The sequence below is a fragment of the Oreochromis aureus genome, linkage group 4 (assembly GCF_013358895.1).
Source record: "Oreochromis aureus strain Israel breed Guangdong linkage group 4, ZZ_aureus, whole genome shotgun sequence".
NCBI lineage: Eukaryota > Metazoa > Chordata > Actinopteri > Cichliformes > Cichlidae > Oreochromis > Oreochromis aureus.
The window spans coordinates 17,164,836-17,182,703 of NC_052945.1; the positions used below are offsets into that span (position 1 = coordinate 17,164,836).

The 17,868-nt window shown below is 38.5% G+C and overlaps 2 protein-coding genes across 4 annotated transcripts; both read right to left on the reverse strand.

The window, feature by feature from the left end:
• Positions 1 to 2,470: 2,470 nt before the first annotated feature.
• On the reverse strand, positions 2,471 to 9,214 carry LOC116313046 (ras-related C3 botulinum toxin substrate 1-like). The gene is made up of 6 exons (XM_031730614.2): positions 8,171 to 9,214; positions 6,622 to 6,693; positions 6,238 to 6,355; positions 5,658 to 5,720; positions 3,398 to 3,557; positions 2,471 to 3,290 (listed from the first exon to the last, which is right to left on the reverse strand). Exons 1-6 carry the CDS (start codon positions 8,203 to 8,205, stop codon positions 3,160 to 3,162), a joined length of 579 nt encoding a protein of 192 aa, XP_031586474.1. The 5' UTR covers positions 8,206 to 9,214; the 3' UTR covers positions 2,471 to 3,159.
• Positions 9,215 to 10,385: 1,171 nt separating this feature from the next.
• Positions 10,386 to 14,658, reverse strand: LOC116313044 (ras-related C3 botulinum toxin substrate 1-like). 3 transcript variants are annotated; one of them, XM_031730612.2, is made up of 6 exons: positions 14,352 to 14,658; positions 13,340 to 13,411; positions 12,601 to 12,718; positions 12,016 to 12,078; positions 10,897 to 11,056; positions 10,386 to 10,794 (listed from the first exon to the last, which is right to left on the reverse strand). In XM_031730612.2, the coding sequence occupies exons 1-6, from the start codon at positions 14,435 to 14,437 to the stop codon at positions 10,664 to 10,666; spliced, it is 630 nt and encodes a 209-aa protein (XP_031586472.2). In that variant the 5' UTR covers positions 14,438 to 14,658; the 3' UTR covers positions 10,386 to 10,663. The 3 variants fall into 3 exon arrangements, with proteins under 3 accessions (XP_031586472.2, XP_031586471.2, XP_039466953.1); XM_031730611.2 differs by having other exon boundaries at positions 12,016 to 12,110; positions 12,576 to 12,718; XM_039611019.1 differs by having other exon boundaries at positions 10,620 to 10,792; positions 10,891 to 11,056.
• Between the last annotated feature and the right edge of the window lie 3,210 nt (positions 14,659 to 17,868).

Here is a 17,868-nt window from a genome sequence, read left to right on the forward strand (position 1 = left end):
CCTTTCTTTTGATGTTCTGTTCTCTGCCATGTTCCAGTACTTCAGTGCTTCCATACTGTTCGGTCAAATGGTCCACTTAGACTATTTCTGATGAAGCTTCGGTGAAAAGCAGATGGATCAGCTGCAGGGCCAGATGCACCTCTCAGGTCCTCTGTGGGGTATTTTGTGCATTTTCCTGTTTCTCTAGGACATGACTTTCAGACGGTGTTCTGCTATATATTTTTAGGTCTGCCACTTCTACTTTTCTTACTATTTTATGCAACTCAAACTGCTAGTCTCCCATAAATAAAGAAATAAATAATCACTGCACTGCAGTGTCAGATACTCACACTGTTATGATGTACTCTCCAGGAAAGGCACTGGTGGTGTAGCTGATGAGCAGACAGATCTTACCCACAGCTCTGGAGGGGACAAAATGCTGGAAGACAAAAAACTGATGGACCTTCAGCTTTTGTATCACTGGGCTCAAGTTGCCAAAACAGCTTATCATCATAAAAAATTACCAATAATCATAACAATTTAACTTATGTTATTGTGTCCAGGTCGAATGAAGTTACTCCTAAATAAACCCTAATCTAATACTTCAGGACTTCTGTGGTTTAGATAAGGTTCTTTTACAAGAAAAGCACATGAAAGGACTCGTGGAAGTCTTTTTTATTTGGGGTGTTACACATCTGCCCTTACCAGCAGCTGAACACATGGACAGTAGCAGACATTCACAACACTGAACAACACTTTGAGGAATGTTGAGAGGTCAGTAAAGCTGCATTGGCAGTGTTCTTGGGATTATTGCCATTCTGAAAAATGCAGCTGTTGCCAATCAGATGTTTTCCAGGTGGTACTGCATGACGGATCACAATCTGATGGTACATTTCTGTGGTCATAATTCCATCAGTTTTGACAGGACCGTTGGAGGAAATGTAACTCCAAACCATGACAGAGCCTCCATTATGTTTTATAGATGGCTGTAGACACTCACCTCTCTCCTGACCTCCTGTACATACTGATGACAATTTGAACCAGAAATTTATAACTTGCATTTGTCACTCCATAAGAGCTGTTGCAACTGACTTACAGCTATATTCTTGGGTAATTTGCATACCTCAGCTTTTTCTTTCCGTTTCCCTTTGTTAAGAATGACTTACAGCCACACTTGGAATGTGATCATTTCCAGTAAGGCTTTGGCAAATAGCTGCATCTCTCAGGTCCTGTGTCAGATCTTTGCTTCCTGTTTTCCTATTTCTTAAGGACATGAGGACCCACTGAACACCATGCTGAGAAAATTTGGAAAATGCCATGTTGAGGGCAAATACTATTTTATGCCATTCAAACAGTCTTATCAACGTAAATGTAGCAAGTGTTTTTGTAACAAACTGTGAATTAAGATGTAACTTAAAATTGGCTCTTTGCTAAGTTGTCTTGGTAGCAAAATATAAAGAAATGAAAATGGTGTCACAAGACAGCTAGACACAAATACTGACAGCGTACTTTAATCAATACATTTGATTAGTATATAATCCCAACTCACCAAAAGCCCAGCAACCTAAAACTATAGGTGTTATTTTTTATTGTATTTTATTTGCACTACTTTAAATTATCTTATTTATCGAGACCTAGACATTTCACTAGAGCCACAAAAAAAGGTGTTAAAGATAAACTAACATTAAGTGAACTCACCCGTCTCCGACAACAACACTTTCTACATTGCGCTGCAGCAGCTGGAGGAATGCTGTCATTCTCACCTCATTTCTCATCATGCCGTCTTGCTTTCACCTCGAAAGTCGGATGCTGGGTTTGGGAATGTCGTCCACGTTCCAGTGCTCGGAAAAGCTAACAAAACAAGCTTGGTTTTTTTTTTTTTTGTGGAGATCCAGCTTGCATCCTCACCTGTCACCCCAATCCTCTCCACATCCTCCTTCGCTACATCCGTGGATCTTCTCTGTAGTCTTTCTCTTTTTTCCTGCCAGACAGCTCCATATTCAACATCCTTTGACTTCTCAGACTTTCCGAGTAGCAAATCCAACTTTAGTGGGAAATTCCAGTTGAAATTCCAACTCAGAGCTCCAGATATCTTCATAACTTTAACTTTAGATAATATTATCTAGCAATTTAATATGAGTTTACTCATAAATTACGAAGCACACAGCAACCACCACTTCTGAGGTATTAAAAAAAAAAGCCAATATGAGTGTGCGGGTCGATAGTGTGACAGGCTTGAAACTTTAGTTTGTTTCTCTCCTCTAAATTCAGCATTTTGCTGCTGTTTCACCAAACAGTAGCCATGCCTGTGCAGACATACTCATCTCACCCTCACACACACACACTGCTCCTCATCCTCCTCCATGCTCTGCTGTGTTTTGTTGTTGTCACATGACTAAGCTGCCTCAAGCAGACACAAGCAGGCTGCAGTGAGTGAGAAATGGAGGTATTCTATGGCTAGAAATGAAAACACTGCAAACAGCGATGCATGTAGAAAAGAAATTCCCTTTTGTGGCAAAACAAACAAACAGAAAGGAAACTGTTTATTTAAACACCAGGAATAAGAGATTTTTTCCCCCAGAGCAAGCAGTAAAAGAAACTTTAGGAGGAGGGAAATTCCTCAGACACACCCAGGACCCCCCAGCACAGAGGTCAGAGGTCACTATCAGAGTCTTTCCAGAAAGGCAAAGAACATCCAGGTAGCTCAAAGAGTGGTGAAAATGATGTTTCATCAATGATGTTTCATTCGCTTTCCAGGTAAGAACGTTTAAATTCCAGGTCTCCAAGAACATTTTGATTTTATTTGTCACATATAGAAATATAACGCACAGTGAAGTGCTCAGACTGACTGTACAAGTAAAGAGGAAGACATAATAAAGATGAATTCAAATAACGTTTTGAATAATAGCTATCTAATAGAAATAACTAGAAGGGCAACCATGGTCTAGGGGTGAGTACTGGGTAGCTGAGTAACTGGTGGGGTGGGGCAGCCAACAAGTGGTCCCATCAAGTAACCAAGTATTAGTGACTGTGTATTGGTCTAACTGTTACAGTTTCACATATGGAAGGACAGAAATACATTGTTTTTGTGCATGTGTACTGGTGTTTTTCTTGTATTTCTTCAGCCACCCTCACCGGTAGCAGTCACGTTCCCCTGTAGCAGTGCCAGTAAAGGAAGTTTTAGAGGACAGAGCATTTATTTGCCTTCTTTTTGATGGGTGAAGGGCACAGGACGGCCCGAACGACCTCATCAAACACAGTTTTAACACCACGTTGTGTCAGGGCTGAGCACTCCAGGTACTTGACAGAACCTAAGGATGGGAAAAAGGAGGCAGCTGGTTTATTACTGGAATCTGCCGTCTTCCATGAACTATAATTAACCATTTAAAAAAGTATCAGAGATAACTGAAGCCATTACCAATCTCTTTGGACAGGGCCAGTCCTTGAGAATAAGTAATTGGAGAGATTTTATTCTTCTTCAGCTTCTCCAGGGTGTCCTTGTCATCTCTCAGATCCAGTTTGGTGCCCACAAGGATTATAGGAGTGTTGGGACAATGGTGTGTCACCTCCTGGTGCCACTACACAGAGATAACATTTATAAGTTAGGGGTATTATGTCTTAGATTGTTCAGCGTTATCTTGAACACTTTATTTTATCAGTGCTGCAACTAATTGCCATTTGCATGAAAAGCCTGACAAAGATGCAAACCAAGAATCCCAGCTGTGCACAAAAACTAGAATAACCAGATTTTCCAATATTTCCAGTGTTTGTTATCTCAACCTCTGTAAAGATCTGTCAAGACTATTTCTGAAAATGTAATTCAGTAAATAGTTTTTGATGGAACTGCAAATAAACAATGCACTATTTTGCCCCAAATCCTGATCCAGCAAAACTCTTGGCTATAAGGGGGAAACCTCACCGGAGCCAAACACACCTAGAGTAGGGGTGTGACTTGACCCACTTGGTGATACGAGTGACTTTTCTGTCTTTAGCCTGTGGTGACAATGCTGTTTGGATTGTGACTAATTGACGTTTTTTTGTAAACCTAGAGGAGGTCCTATTTTTTTTGTGAATATTTATCCATTTGGTTCATTACTAAGCTACAATAATTCAAAGAATAGGCAAAGTTTGACATCTTCAAGTTCAAAATTTATAGAAAACAAACAAAACTTGGTCTTGTTTGGTGTTGGTCTCTTATACCCTTTCCCATGGAAACTGGTTATACTGCACATGGTGTTAAACTTAAGTGGGAAACAAGTGTGACACATTGACAAATGTGTCTAATATCAGGCTAAATAATATGTTGTCTAAGAAGGTATGATAAGTATGGCGATAAATAGGCTGTGAAATCACCAGCAGTACATTTGTAGACAACAATCCCCTCTTTTTGGTCTTATTTGGACTCATGGTTATTCCCGTCTAAGTCTAGTGTTTTCTTTTCCCGCTAACTACTGAGAAACTTTCAGTCTCTGTAGCTCATAAATACTCTGTTATAATCATCAGCTTGTTGCTGCCAACTTATGTCTGCAAAATGAACTGAGAAAGTAAAGTTGTGTGCAAGAAAAACAACACAATGTTGCTGTGATGCTGAGGGGATCTCTTCAACACAACGGACCAGTATAGCATCTATATTACTACAGATGAAGCCCCTCCGTCTGTCACTTTCCTCCACCTGGGGCAACAACTCATCCTTGACCCGAAATGGCCACACAACGTTTTTCTGTCAGAGAAACTATTTTTCATTCCTGTCACTTCACACTCGGCTGTGAGTCACTCCAATGCCAGCGGGAGGCCATCACCTGATGGAGCCAACAGAACCACATAATCTGCAAAAAGTAGAGACGAAATCTGCAATTGGAAGCCTTCTACCACTTGGCTCGGCCTAAAAATTCTGTTCCTAAAAATTATGAACAGAGACAGCTATGACAGCTATGGTACACAAGAAATTGACTGGTTGGACAAATTCACACTCACATATCCTAAAGAGCACAAAGAGCTAGTCCTGCATTCTACAAAGTGATGAAAACAGCATTGTTCCTCCTGAATCCCAGGTCTGACATACACACATACGCTCATGTCCTTTCTAGTAAACTGCTGTTTAGCTTGATGCTTCTTTCACTTCTGGTGCCAATATCTAATTTGCAGATTACCACTAGGACAGCCACCAACCACCTTGCAGCAGCAGCAGCAGCTCCGTGCATCGGCATAAACAATGAAAATACAGAACACGGTCCATTCAGACTCAATTTCCTCTGCCTTCTCTCTGCTGTTGAAGTTCTACTGGAGGTGACAACTGAAGATAATGTAGACCAGGTCCTCTGCCAGATGCTCCCAACACACCCTTACACATTGGGTAAGAATTTGATGACACAATTTTTAAAAGAGCACAAATTTGATGACAATGTTTATCATTTCTTAAGCAGAAATGATAAACATTTGTCAGCTGTCTCCACTTTCCTGTGTTCCTTTCATTTTATGACAAGTTGGAATCTGTACTATAATCACCTATACAACGTCCTGTTAGTTACAACTTTACTTTCCATCATATTAGGATCTTTCAGGAACTATAGCTGCATTTTTCCAATGACCTTATTGATTAGTTTTCCATCTACAGCTGCTTGTGCCTGTTTGGCAGCACAGGCATGAAATGAATGAACAACATGATGTCGACTACTCACCTTATGACGGACGTTTTCATACGAGGCAGGCATCACGAGTGAAAAGCAGATGAGAAACACATTCTGGTAAGACACAAATACCAAAGTAATCAGTGTCTGTAACAATCACTTCCTGTTAAGACGAGTTTTTGAGTTTTATGACAAATCTTTAGCTAATAGCTCTTTGGAAATCACCTTGTTTGTGCAAAAATACTTTTTTTGATGTCCGTTAAATTGATATGTTTGAGATTTTTAGTCAATTCAACTAAAGAAATGAGAATAAATAATGTTTTTGCAACAGGTTTATAGTAACAAAGTGATAGAAAACAATTTAAAACTGGTTCTTTGCCACGTTGTCTGTTATCTGTCGACACAACAATGGTTCATCCCTCAGCTTAAGTTCGTTTTTATACATGATTCTTAAGTGGTTTAATTAATTAAATAAATAAACACTGTAGAACTATTGCTCAAGAAGACTTAGAAGTGAGATATAAGGAAATGAGGGGTGACTTTTACACAATAATGTAAGTGAACTATAGCACAACACTGACTGATTGCTGACAATCAGAACGTAATCATGTTTTTGTTGTGGTTGTTGTACCGTCTCTGGGTAGGAAAGGGGGCGGAGTCTGTCGTAGTCTTCTTGTCCTGCTGTATCCCAAAGGCCCAGGTTCACTGGCTTCCCATCCACCATAACATTGGTGGAGTAGTTGTCGAACCTGATAGAAAATGAAGTGCGTAGGAGCTAAACCTTCAGGCTTAATATAAACTGTTAAAACATTACCTCTACTGAAATAAAAAAAAACAAAAAAACAGTAGAACAGGGGAAATTGATTGATTTATTGTTTCATTATCCTACTCCTGTGATTCTAAAATCCTCTGCAAGGCTAATTTTAATATAAAAAATTCACGCGATGTCAAGCGATGCCAAGCATGATTGTGTAAGGATTGTGCAGGAGGATGAAAAAAAAAATTACTGACTTACACAGAGGGAATTTCCTCTCCAGGAAAGGCATTGGTGGTGTAGCTGATGAGCAGACAGGTCTTACCCACTCCTCTGGAATGGAGAAGAGGCTGGATTAGCATTTACTGAAAGAAGGCAAAAAACTCCCCAAAAGTTGTTACTGTTCATCTGGACGTAGCGTTTTCAGTGGGAGAAACATTTTGTCACTCATCCAAGTGACTTATTCAATCTTTTATAATGGTTTCCCCAAGCTTATAAACACTCTGTGAACGGCCACTGATTAATGGTCAAGTAATTAGTTAAGATTATGTGTTCCACTAATTAGTTAACATAACAAATCAGCTTTTCGTGTATTTTGAAACCGTTTGTTTTTTTAGACCTGGAATGTAAAACACTCTAAAACACTTTGGGTCAGCTCCTGTTGATTAAATGTCTTTTAGGCTATCAAAAAAATAAACATGACAGTCAACACAAAAATTTCTCACTGCATAAATAAAAATAAAAAAAATTACCCACAATTCAGTGGGCTCCACATTGAACTTAGAGGAAAGAAAAGTATTGATCCTATTGTGCTAGTATTAGTCCAATACCAATACCAGAGTAGGTATCGATATCATCGATGTATGTCTTTCTAATCTTTCTCTGAGTGAAGTTAGCTCTTTCTTTTCTCCCTGTAAAATACAACAGATGGACCTTTAACTAGCAACACACTTTGAGACAAACTGCACATAAACAATTTGTGTGTTTGCTGTTTGCTGAGCTGAGAGAAACATTGCATTTGAAATTATCTGCTAATTTAAAAAAAATTACTCCCTTTATGCTCTCTTGTCTTCTGTGGGGCTAGCTAGATTCTGAAGTAACTAATGGACATCAAAATACAAAAAACTTAGAAAAAACCTTGAACCCCTGACTTCATCACGGCCTTGTTCATCTCATTTTATGCGACATCCCGTGGTGATTAATTGCCTTTAATATGTTACTGTTTAGGCTCAAACCAAAAATAAGGAGCCTGTTTTGAAAATATGCGGAGTAGAAAGTAGAGATATTTGTTTGTTAAACAAAACAAAACAAAACAAAACAAAAAAATAATAAAACCTCTTCATTACTCATTTTCCCCGTAGTATCAACATGGTATAAGGCAGAGGTTCCCAAAGTGTGGGGCCTGCCCCCTAGGGGGGGCGCAGAGCCATTGGGGGGGGGCGGTATGAAAAGAGAAAAAAAAAGAGCGCTTGGACACTGTGGAAGGTTTTTGACGGGGCTCCCACACAAACGCAAAGCAGGAGATGAAGCATCGCCAAATATGTTTCCAAACCAACTTCCTTCCAAGCCAAAGACAGGAAAATATGGTGAAGCATATCTTCCCTTTGGCTTCACCTGCACAAGTGCCAAGGTAGGTCTCCCCTGCAGAATTAGTTTCCCTGCGTCGGGAGCACGCAAGAAACGCGCGAACATTTTTCTTGTAAAAAAGAGGGGCCTGGCAAAAAAAAGTTTGGCAACCACTGGTATAAGGTAAGCATCGCCAACCACCTGTAAAATATCAATATTAACTACTTATATTAAATGAACTCACCCGTCTCCAACGACAACACACTTAATGGTTTGCATTGTGCTGTAGCAGCTGGAGGAATGCTGTCAGCCCGGGAGCCAGCCAACAACAGCTCATTCTCATCATGCTGCCTTGCTTTAACCTCGACAGTCGGATGCTGGTGCTGGGCTGGGAATGTCGTCCGCGTTCCAGTGCTCGGAAAAGCTAGGAAAACAGGTTTTTTGCACCATGGCGAGGTGAAGACCTCCATCCATCAGTAACAACAACAACGTAAAGCATGTTTTCGTTGTTGTTGCTGTTGTAACACATTCCTGGATAGAGCCCGCTCGATCATAAGTACACATCAGGTGGTACAGAGACTTCAAGTATTACAGTTTTGTTATATACTGTTTGCACGCACTGTTGTCACCTCGAGTCACAAGTCGGGGTTGGTGTCGCTTTCTTCTTTCGGCTGTTTCCTTTAAAGGTCTCCATCTGCCCCTACACCTTGCATCCTCTTCTGTCACCCCAACCCCGTGCACGCTACATCCACGGATCTTCTCTGTGGTCTTCCTCTTTTCCTCCTGCCAGACAGCTCCATATTCAGCATCCCTTGACTTCTCGGACTTTCCAAGTGGAAAATCCGAATTTAGGGAGAATTCCAGTTGAAATTCCGATTTAGAGGACCTCCAGATAACGTCATAACTTTTAACGCGAGTTTACTCATAAATTTCCTGCATATATTCCCATACTTTCATGGGCTGCTCCGGAAGTAGCAGCAGCAACCGCTTCTGAGGTTTAAAAACCTTTGCCGCTCTTCTCACAAACTCACACTTTGCTCCTCTTCCTCCTCTTTGCACGTCTGTGTTTTGCTGTCTGAGCGGACACATGCAGGGAGAAAGAAGAGCATCCAGTGCAGGTAAACACACGGAATAGTGATTTCAGCGATGAACTTTGAATTTTCCCCTGAACTCTGTCTTTCAGGCTACGCTTTAAAAACAAGATTTATAGTATTTGTAACTCTGCTATGAGTGCCAGGCTCAGGTTGAATGCAGATACTCTAATTCTAACAACTTTACTCATGCAATTAATATCCAATACCATGGTTTATTCCACTCATATTCGTTTTGTTGTTGTTTTCTTTTTTTTGTTTGCTGTTATTGTTTTTGTTTCAACTGTTTAACAGTGTTATTATTCCTCCGATAAGGCAAGTCTCTTAATGAGCCTTTCGGGCTTTCTTCCTCAACCATGATGTAGTTATTTTTATTTATTTATTTTTTACTTTATGTAATGAAGAACATGAAGGAAAAGTGGACCTAAAAGATTAGCTCCACACTTAAAGTCATATGCTCATACAAGATTTTATTGGCTTTTTTGAAAAGTGAGGTAATTGAAAACGGATATTCCCGGTGTCAGATTAACAATACAGTGAGTGAGTCTAACTTCTGTGCAAACAGGTTATGGCACATGAAAAGTGGAGGCAACAAAACTTCACAAATGGTTACTTCAAGCTCTTTGTTGACAGCAAGGTGACACGACTGCCTTCACAAAGAGAAACTGAAGTTAGTTAAGTGCTAAATATGGTGAAGCTGATTGAACAGCAGCAGGCGGTCAGCTGTGTTTTAAACGTTTGAGATGACAGAGCAAAGGTTTTGAAGTTTTTTACTTGTAAAAGCTTGAGATACACACACACACATATAGTCAAAACTTTCAAGTTTTTTTTCAGAAGAACAAAAACGATTCTTTGGTCAGTTCCAACTTTAAAAAGTATGTACTTATATTAAATAAAATCTCAACAAACTACATTGTGTCATATACTTTCTTTTGCATATATTTGTATATAAACCATTTTAAATTGCTGGAAAACAATCTAACAAAAACCCACTTTGTATATATCCTCAGTACAAATCTGGGAAATTACATAAAAGTATATAAGACTGACGTTCACTCAGCTTTGGTTTGATTGTCTTTTAAGGCAATAAATAAATGAATAAATAAGTGTTCAAAAATAAAAAAGACAGGCTCAAGAAGTGCAGTATTCTCAGTGAAATGGGCAGTGAGGCTCACATATAGATACTTTGTTAGACTTTAAATAGACAAAATATCTGTTGAATGTCTGTTGGGGACGAGGAAAAGTTATTTTACAATAATTATATTTATCATTTTGTACTGTACCTACTTCCACTTAAAACAAACTGTAAGCACACACACACACACACACACACACACACACACACACACACACACACACACACACACACACACACACACACAAACAGTGGACAACCAGTGGGAAAAAAAGCTGAAGGCATTCTGTGGTGTGTCTTACAAAACATCCAATACATATTAGAAGGCCTCAAGAAATTCGTGGTCTCCTCTATACAGTATTGTTAGGACAGAATTAGGGTCTAAAATAGTCCAGCCTCTTCTTGTACACCTGACCCTGCATTGGTATAACTGAAATTTTTGTGTGTGTATACTGGTGTGTTTCTCCCTCATCACTAGCAGCCATGTGTAACTGTTCCAGTGAAGGAAGTCTTAGAGGAGAGAGCATCTCTTCCCCTTCTTTTTGACAGGTGGAGGGCACAGGACGGCCCGGATGGCCTCATCAAACACAGTTTTAAGACCACGTTGAGTCAGGGCTGAACACTCCAGGTACTTGACAGAACCTTAAGACAGGAAATGGAAAGCCGTTAGTTTATTATTGGAATCTGTCATCTTCCATTAATTACATTTAATTGTTAAATTATCAGAGATAACTGAATCATTACCAATCTCTTTGGCCATGGCCAGTCCTTGAAGATAGGAAATTGGGGAGAGTTTCTTTTTCTTTAGCACCTCCAGGGTTTCCTTCTCAGCCCTCAGATCCAGTTTAGTGCCCACGAGGATTACGGGAGTGGTGGGACAATGATGTCTCACCTCAGGGTGCCACTGCACAGACACAGGGGTGTCCTTTTTCAGAACTGTCTGTTACCTTAAGCACATTATTTTACAATAACTTCAAGTGATTACTGTTTGTAATGCCAGTCTACTGGGCTTTTTTTTTGGATGAATTAATTATTTTGGACTTTCCTGCATGTTCTCCTTGTGCTTATGAGGCTTTCCCCCCACGATTCAAAGACACCAGTGATTCTAATTAGACTCTTGGTGTGGATTTGAATGGTTGCCTCCAAGTTAGATAAAGTTCCTTCCATATATTTTCTGTCACTTGTCCAGACCTCCCACCCCAAAGCCGCCTCCTCAGGCTTATCTGTGGGGAACACCTAGGCATTTCCAAGCCGGCCAAGAAATGTAATCTCTTCAGTGTGTCCTGGATCTTCTCCAAGGCAATACATCCCTGGAAGACTTTGTCCACGAGGCACCCTGGAGGCATCTTAGTCAGGTTGCATTAACTACCTCAGTTGACTCCTTTCGATGTAGAGGAGTGGCAGCTTTACTCTGAGTCACTCCCAAATGACTAAACTCTGCACACTATCTCTAAGGGTGAGGCTAGCCTTCAAAGAAAGCTCATTTCCGCTGCTAAAATCTGCAATCTCCTTCTTTCAGTCACTACGCAAAGTTTGTGACGACAGGTGAAGGCAGGGAAACAGAACAGTAAATCAGCAGCTTTGCTTTCATGCTCAGCTCTCTTCACCACAGCAGACAGGTACAGTGTTCCATATCTGCAGACACTTCACCCATTATGAGACATTTCCAAAATTTCCACTCTTTAACATGCCAGGATCCTTCAGGCAATATAAATGTATTTTTCTATTATTGATCAGGTTTCCATCTACAGAACAGGCATAAAATGAGTAAACATCATGGTACTGACACTGAGAGCTGGACTAGTAAAACCTAAACAGGCTAACCCCATCCAAAAATCTTTCCATAATACAGCCACTACTCACCTTATGACGGACGTTTTCATACGAGGTACAACACACAAGCGAAAAGCAGATAAGAAAAATGTCCTGGTAAGACAAAGAAACAAAGCAGTCAGAATCTAATCTCTTTGTATTTTGCAACAAAATTGGTGCAGCAATTTATTTAAATGCGCATGCATACACTTGTGGAGTTTACATGCACTGATTATGAACATGACTGTCATGGTAATTTGGGGCTTTTAGTATTTCTTGGAACTGTTATTTTCCAAAGTGGAATGACTGTACAGCATACGTCTTTGGATATTAGCTGTCTTTTCTTATATTCCCCATCAAGGGGATCCCACACTGCTTTAATAATGTTCTGTCAGGAAAGGTTTCTTGACAACCGCCTTTTAACTGAGGTAATTTCTGATGAGGCTTTGGTGAATGGCCGATGGATCATCCCTTGAGTTAGGTGCCTCTTTTATTCTTGAATGATTCACGAGTCAGTGTTAAATGGTTTTAGATCTAGCCAAACCACAAAGAAAAGAAACCTTTCTCCAAAGAAATGAGGCAAGGCTCAAGTACTGTAAGTGAACTTTAACACAGCATTGTGATCTTTTTTTGTACCGTCTGTGAGTAAGAAAGTGGGCGAAGTTTGTCATAGTCTGCTTGTCCTGCCGTATCCCAGAGAGCCAGGGTCACTGGGTTCCCATCCACCATAACATTGGAAGAGTAGTGGTCGAACCTGACAGAAGTGGTGAAGTGTGAATGAGCTAAACTTAGTTTAATATGAACTGTTAAAACATTACCTCTACTAAAATTTAAAAAACAAAAAAACACACAGAACCTAAATGGAAATCCACCTTTCCTCTTATTTATTGTGCCCTTTAGCTGCTTCTGGTCTGTCTAAAAAAATATTCACTCATTTTTTAAATCTAACTGAACCAAAAGCCTGTGTGTCAACAGCTAGTTCATCCCACAGTTACAGTAATGAGGATCAGCACTTTCCACAGCTGAAACAGAATCAGATTAGGTGTGGGGTTTTCTCATACTTTGTGTAACACGTATTTTTCTTGGCTAGTTACAGTCTCGACCTGTTCAGGGTGTACCCCACCTCTTGACCTGTGAAAGCTGGGATTGGCTCCAGCCCTGATAAGGATAAACAGAAGAGGATGGATGGATGGATGGATGATTACAGTGAACTGCTGTGATTGTAGCCTCTTCCACAAGCCAAGCTCTCACATTACATGATTCTGCAACATGATCCCAGCTTGATCATGAAGTGAGGAGGATGGAGACTGATTAATGACTGCTAGTCTTGCATAAATAAATAAATGTTCACTGCACTGCACTTTTGGATACTCACACTGAGGGGATTTCCTCTCCCGGAAAGGCGTTGGTGGTGTAGCTGGTGAGCAGACAGGTCTTACCCACTCCTCTGTAAGGGAGAAGAGGCTGGATTAGCATTTAAGGGGAAAGGAAAAAAACAAACGTAGGTATGAACTGAGGAGACTGCACCTTTTGTGCGACTGGGTCAAGTCAGTACCACTTGTGTTACTTTTCCAAATGTACAATGCCTTGAAACAGTATTTGTACACGCTGAACTTTTCCACAATTTGACACGTTACAATGACAAAATGAAAGGGATTTTATGTGATAGACCAGCAAAAAGTAGTGCGAAATTGCTTCCATAGTATTCTACATAATATTGTACATTTAAAAAGATCTTAATCTAACATACAATGTGTCATAATATAATAGAATTTTCCATTCTGAAAACACCATCACCAAAACAAAGGAACCCATCAGACATAGTCCTACACATTGCTGTGTTTGTGTCTACAAAGTGTTACTACATGAGACAACCTACAACATAATGTAAAAACTAATAAATAAATAAATATTCCTCTATATTCTCAAGAAAACGTCCAACTTTGATTATTTTTCTGCTGATGCTTCTCCTCCTTTATTAAGTTAAACTGTAGTTTTGCCTCTGAAACAGCGCTGCTTAGTGGCTTCATGAAAGCCGCTTTCCCTTTCAGCACTGAGTGCAGCACTTTTGAAAGTGAAAGTCAGTTTGTGGATTTAACATTTGAGCACACTGTTTGGAGATGCAGTGCTAAAAATCAGAGGCTGGGATGCTGAAAATAAAAATGGTGTATCTTTATATCCCCGCCGAGCATATTTGTGATTTTTTTGTTCCAAAATAAATTTAAATAAATAAATAAAAGATATGGCATCGAAAATTATAGCCTATCCCCCCCACTATCAAGTTTGAAATTACGATATCATGAAAACCTCAAACCTTTAGCTAATGTTATATTTAAAGGTAAAAAACAGGTTTAAAACATTAACTAATGCCGATTAAATAAACTTACCCGTCTCCGACGACAACGCATTTAACGGTCTGCATTGCGCCGCAGCTAGCCCGAGAGCCAGCTAACCCCAGATCGATGCTCATCATGCTGCTTTCCTTTTAACCGGATGGTCGGATGCTGCAGATGAGCGCTCATCAAGTCGAGGTCAAGCCAGCCGCACCTTCAATTTTCCTGCTCCTTTATTCTTAACATTACGGTACTGGTGTCGTCCAGAAATCCAGAAACCCAATGAAAGACGTCTTTATCCTGTAGCTTTGAATCAGTTTTCATTTTATTTGCAAAAATAACCCTTTACCTTGTGGTTAATAAGTAATACAAGTTATTATAATAACGTATTAGACATACATGACAAATTCTAAAGCTGTTTTAATAGGCTATTTAATATTGCGACATTGAAGAAATTCCTTAAAAAGTGATAGAAATATTTTAGTAAATTTTCATTCACGTCTCCCAGCTCACAGTTAATGTCATAGCATATAACTAAAATAAAACAAGACAAAAATAAAAGTCCGTAAATACTCCATCTAATCAATTTATATACAGTATTATCTTATTGCTTCCATAATATTGTACATTTAAAAACATTGTAGTGTTACATATAATGTGTTATAATATTATACAATTTTCCATAATCAGTAATTGTAATTAAACACTTGTAATTTATATTCTAGGGTCTTACACGTTGAGACAACTGTTGCTGTGGATTGGATCTATATATATGGAATTGAATTGAATAGTTCTGTAAAAGGTGATGTATTAGTTTCACTGGACTGCTATTCAGGTTTACCCCAATGACTGTACTCTACAGTCATTGGTTTACCATGACTCTACATGTGGTGAGTCTTACCTCATATCTGTACAGTTTTAGAAAAAATAAAAAAATAAAAGTAAAGTTCACTCATATTACATTATGATATGTATAATAGTCTCAAATTTAAACTCTAATTACAGAAGTACTTTTAGAGATGATTGAACAAATCCACTATTCCAGTTGACTCTACCTGTGGTTAATGGCATCTCATAGAACTGTATATGGCTTGATAAAATAAATAACTATTATTAAATTACCTAGTAATATGTGTAATACTACCATTTGTGAACTGTAATTACAGTAGTTTTCTTTATAAAAAAAATAATTTCAGTGGATACCTATAATAATAATAATAATAATAATAATAATAATAAATAATAATAATAATAATGCACTGGACAAATTCTGCAAAAAATTACTTTTCCACATTCATAATTTTACAGGTTGTCTTTTTGAAACTCTCATGAAGTGCTCACTGCAGTTTTTCTTTTTCCCAGAATCTCCATGATTTTTCATTTTAAACTACTTTAAATAAAAAAAATTTGATTTAATGAAAAGTTATACAGTATGAGAAGATAGTTACCTGTACTGGTTAGAGTTAGTGTCAGCTTTCATGAGAATCCAGTGAAAGCTTTGTGTCACAATGTAAAGGAACTGCAGGAATTATTGTTTTGATTGGGTTTTTATCAATATCGTCAAATACAACCCCAATTCCAAAAACTATGAGAAGCTCTGAAATGCAGTTTAAAAAGAATGCAATTACCTGCAGGCTTTTAAAAACACTTATTTTAATTCAAAATAGAGCATAGAAAGAAAAAGATAAAATAATTTCCAATCGCGTGGCTGAAAAAATAGTAGTTAAAAAAAAAAAAAAAGCATTAACATCGCTTTATAATTTATTGCGTATGTATAATGTATTGTATTTATTGTATTAATGTAACAGAACCTGTTACTTCCACAAATAAAATGAAAAAACAATTTAAAAGTTGCAGGATAGACTTCTTGCTGTTCTTTCTCAGAGTATCTGGAAAGTATATACCGCGAACTTCACGGCAACTTCTTTTGAACAAAACAAAAAATGAACAAAACAAAAAAACTTAAAACCAGTGGTGTGGATTCTGAAGCCGGGATTGATGGGAAGTGTCCGACTTTCTTTATCTTCTTTCCCTTTAGGGGTCGCCGTCGCTCTGCACCTCTTCTGTATCTTCCTCTGTCATCCCAACCCTCCAAAAAGCAGGAACTCCAGCAACACTTGAGGGAAGAAGAACAACTTTAATAATTGACCAACGTGTTTCGGCTTGTGACCTTCATCAGGGTCATGATGACCCTGATGAAGGTCACATATTGGTCAATTATTAAAGTTGTTCTTTTTCCCTCAAGTGTTGCTGGAGTTCCTGCTTTTTGAATTCTTTCATCCTCTCCATGCACCTTGGAAGCAGGTGAAGTTGTGCCAGAAATTCCGACTCGCAATTCGGGATAATTTCTTAAATTTAACTGGATCACTTTATTTAGCAGTTTAACCCGAGTTTATTCAGAAGATCCCTCCTTACATTCCCACGCCTTCGTGGGTTGCTCTGGAAGCTATGAAGCAAAACAGCTGTCACCACTCCTAGGGGAAAATGAATGAATAAAAAAATAAAAATGAAGTTAGCCTGCACCGCCAGCAGATGGTGTAGCCGGTGCCCTGGAGCCAGACGCCCAGGCAAACTCTGAGCATGTGAAACATCCTAAAAACAAACCACATATGCAGCTGAAACAATGTATTATAATGTAATACATGTTTATCTTGGTCCTTTAAAACAAATAACACGCCGAATGAGGAAATGACGTAATTTGTGAGATTCCTATTAATTTCTTTGGACTTTCGATTCAGAGAATTTTCCCCTGAACTCTGACTTTCAGGTTATGCGTTAAAATAGGATTTGAAAGATCTCTCGGGCTTTTTCTTGGTAATTTACTCTAAAATTCTAATAAGTTTATTGATGTAGTAAAACAATATTGTGGTTTAATCGGTTTGAATCCATTAATATTTTTACACACGCAACATAATAAAGTTAATGGGTGGCATTTTTGTCAAATAATCAAAAGATTCAGGCTCATCCAAGCAAAGTAATTACATCAGTTGTTTTCTGAAATTAATCTGTATGACTGTGAAGGTTTTATACATGTTCAAAATAGGTAATTTCTAACTTTATTACCTGATGTTTGTGTCTTGTATTTGTTTACTCTAAGTTTAGTCAGAGCTTCCTTCTCATGCATTCCTTGCCAGTTTGCTTGTTGCCTGGTTTTAACAAAGCAATTTTTGGTCATTGATCTTTTGATACAGGAGGTCTCTTAATAGGGTTTTCTGGCTTTGCTCCTCATCTGTACCCTACATTTACAACTTTATGCAATTTTTATCTTTTATCATTTAATAAACAGTTGTTTTATTTCTTTATTCACTTGAATTCATATTTATTTATTTTACACATTTATTTATATTAAAAGATTTGTCGTTATCTGTTAGAAACAAGATGAATTTTAACTCAGTTTAAAGAAATTAACAGCGTAATACGTACAACTACCTAAAACTAAAGCAATCTAATACAATTAAACCTTAACGAATGGTGATTCTGTTTGCGACTATTGTAATTTCTAGACAGGCAGTCAACAAAGTGTCCTGGCCTGGCATTAAAAGTGATTTAACCCATTAAAAGACACCACATC

Coding starts and splice junctions, on each gene's coding strand:
- LOC116313044 (XM_031730611.2), bottom strand. CDS start 14,437: ATGATGAGCATCGATCTGGGGTTAGCTGGCTCTCGGGCTAGCTGCGGC. Junction 12,111..12,575: donor AAAAAAGATCACAATGCTGT/GTTAAAGTTCAC, acceptor CAAAGAGATTAG/ATTCTGACTGCTTTGTTTCT. Junction 11,057..12,015: donor ATGAAAACGTCCGTCATAAG/GTGAGTAGTGGC, acceptor GTGTCTGTGCAG/TGGCACCCTGAGGTGAGACA.
- LOC116313046 (XM_031730614.2), bottom strand. CDS start 8,205: ATGCAAACCATTAAGTGTGTTGTCGTTGGAGACGG. Junction 3,558..5,657: donor ATGAAAACGTCCGTCATAAG/GTGAGTAGTCGA, acceptor ATCTCTGTGTAG/TGGCACCAGGAGGTGACACA. Junction 3,291..3,397: donor GGCCCTGTCCAAAGAGATTG/GTAATGGCTTCA, acceptor TCCCATCCTTAG/GTTCTGTCAAGTACCTGGAG.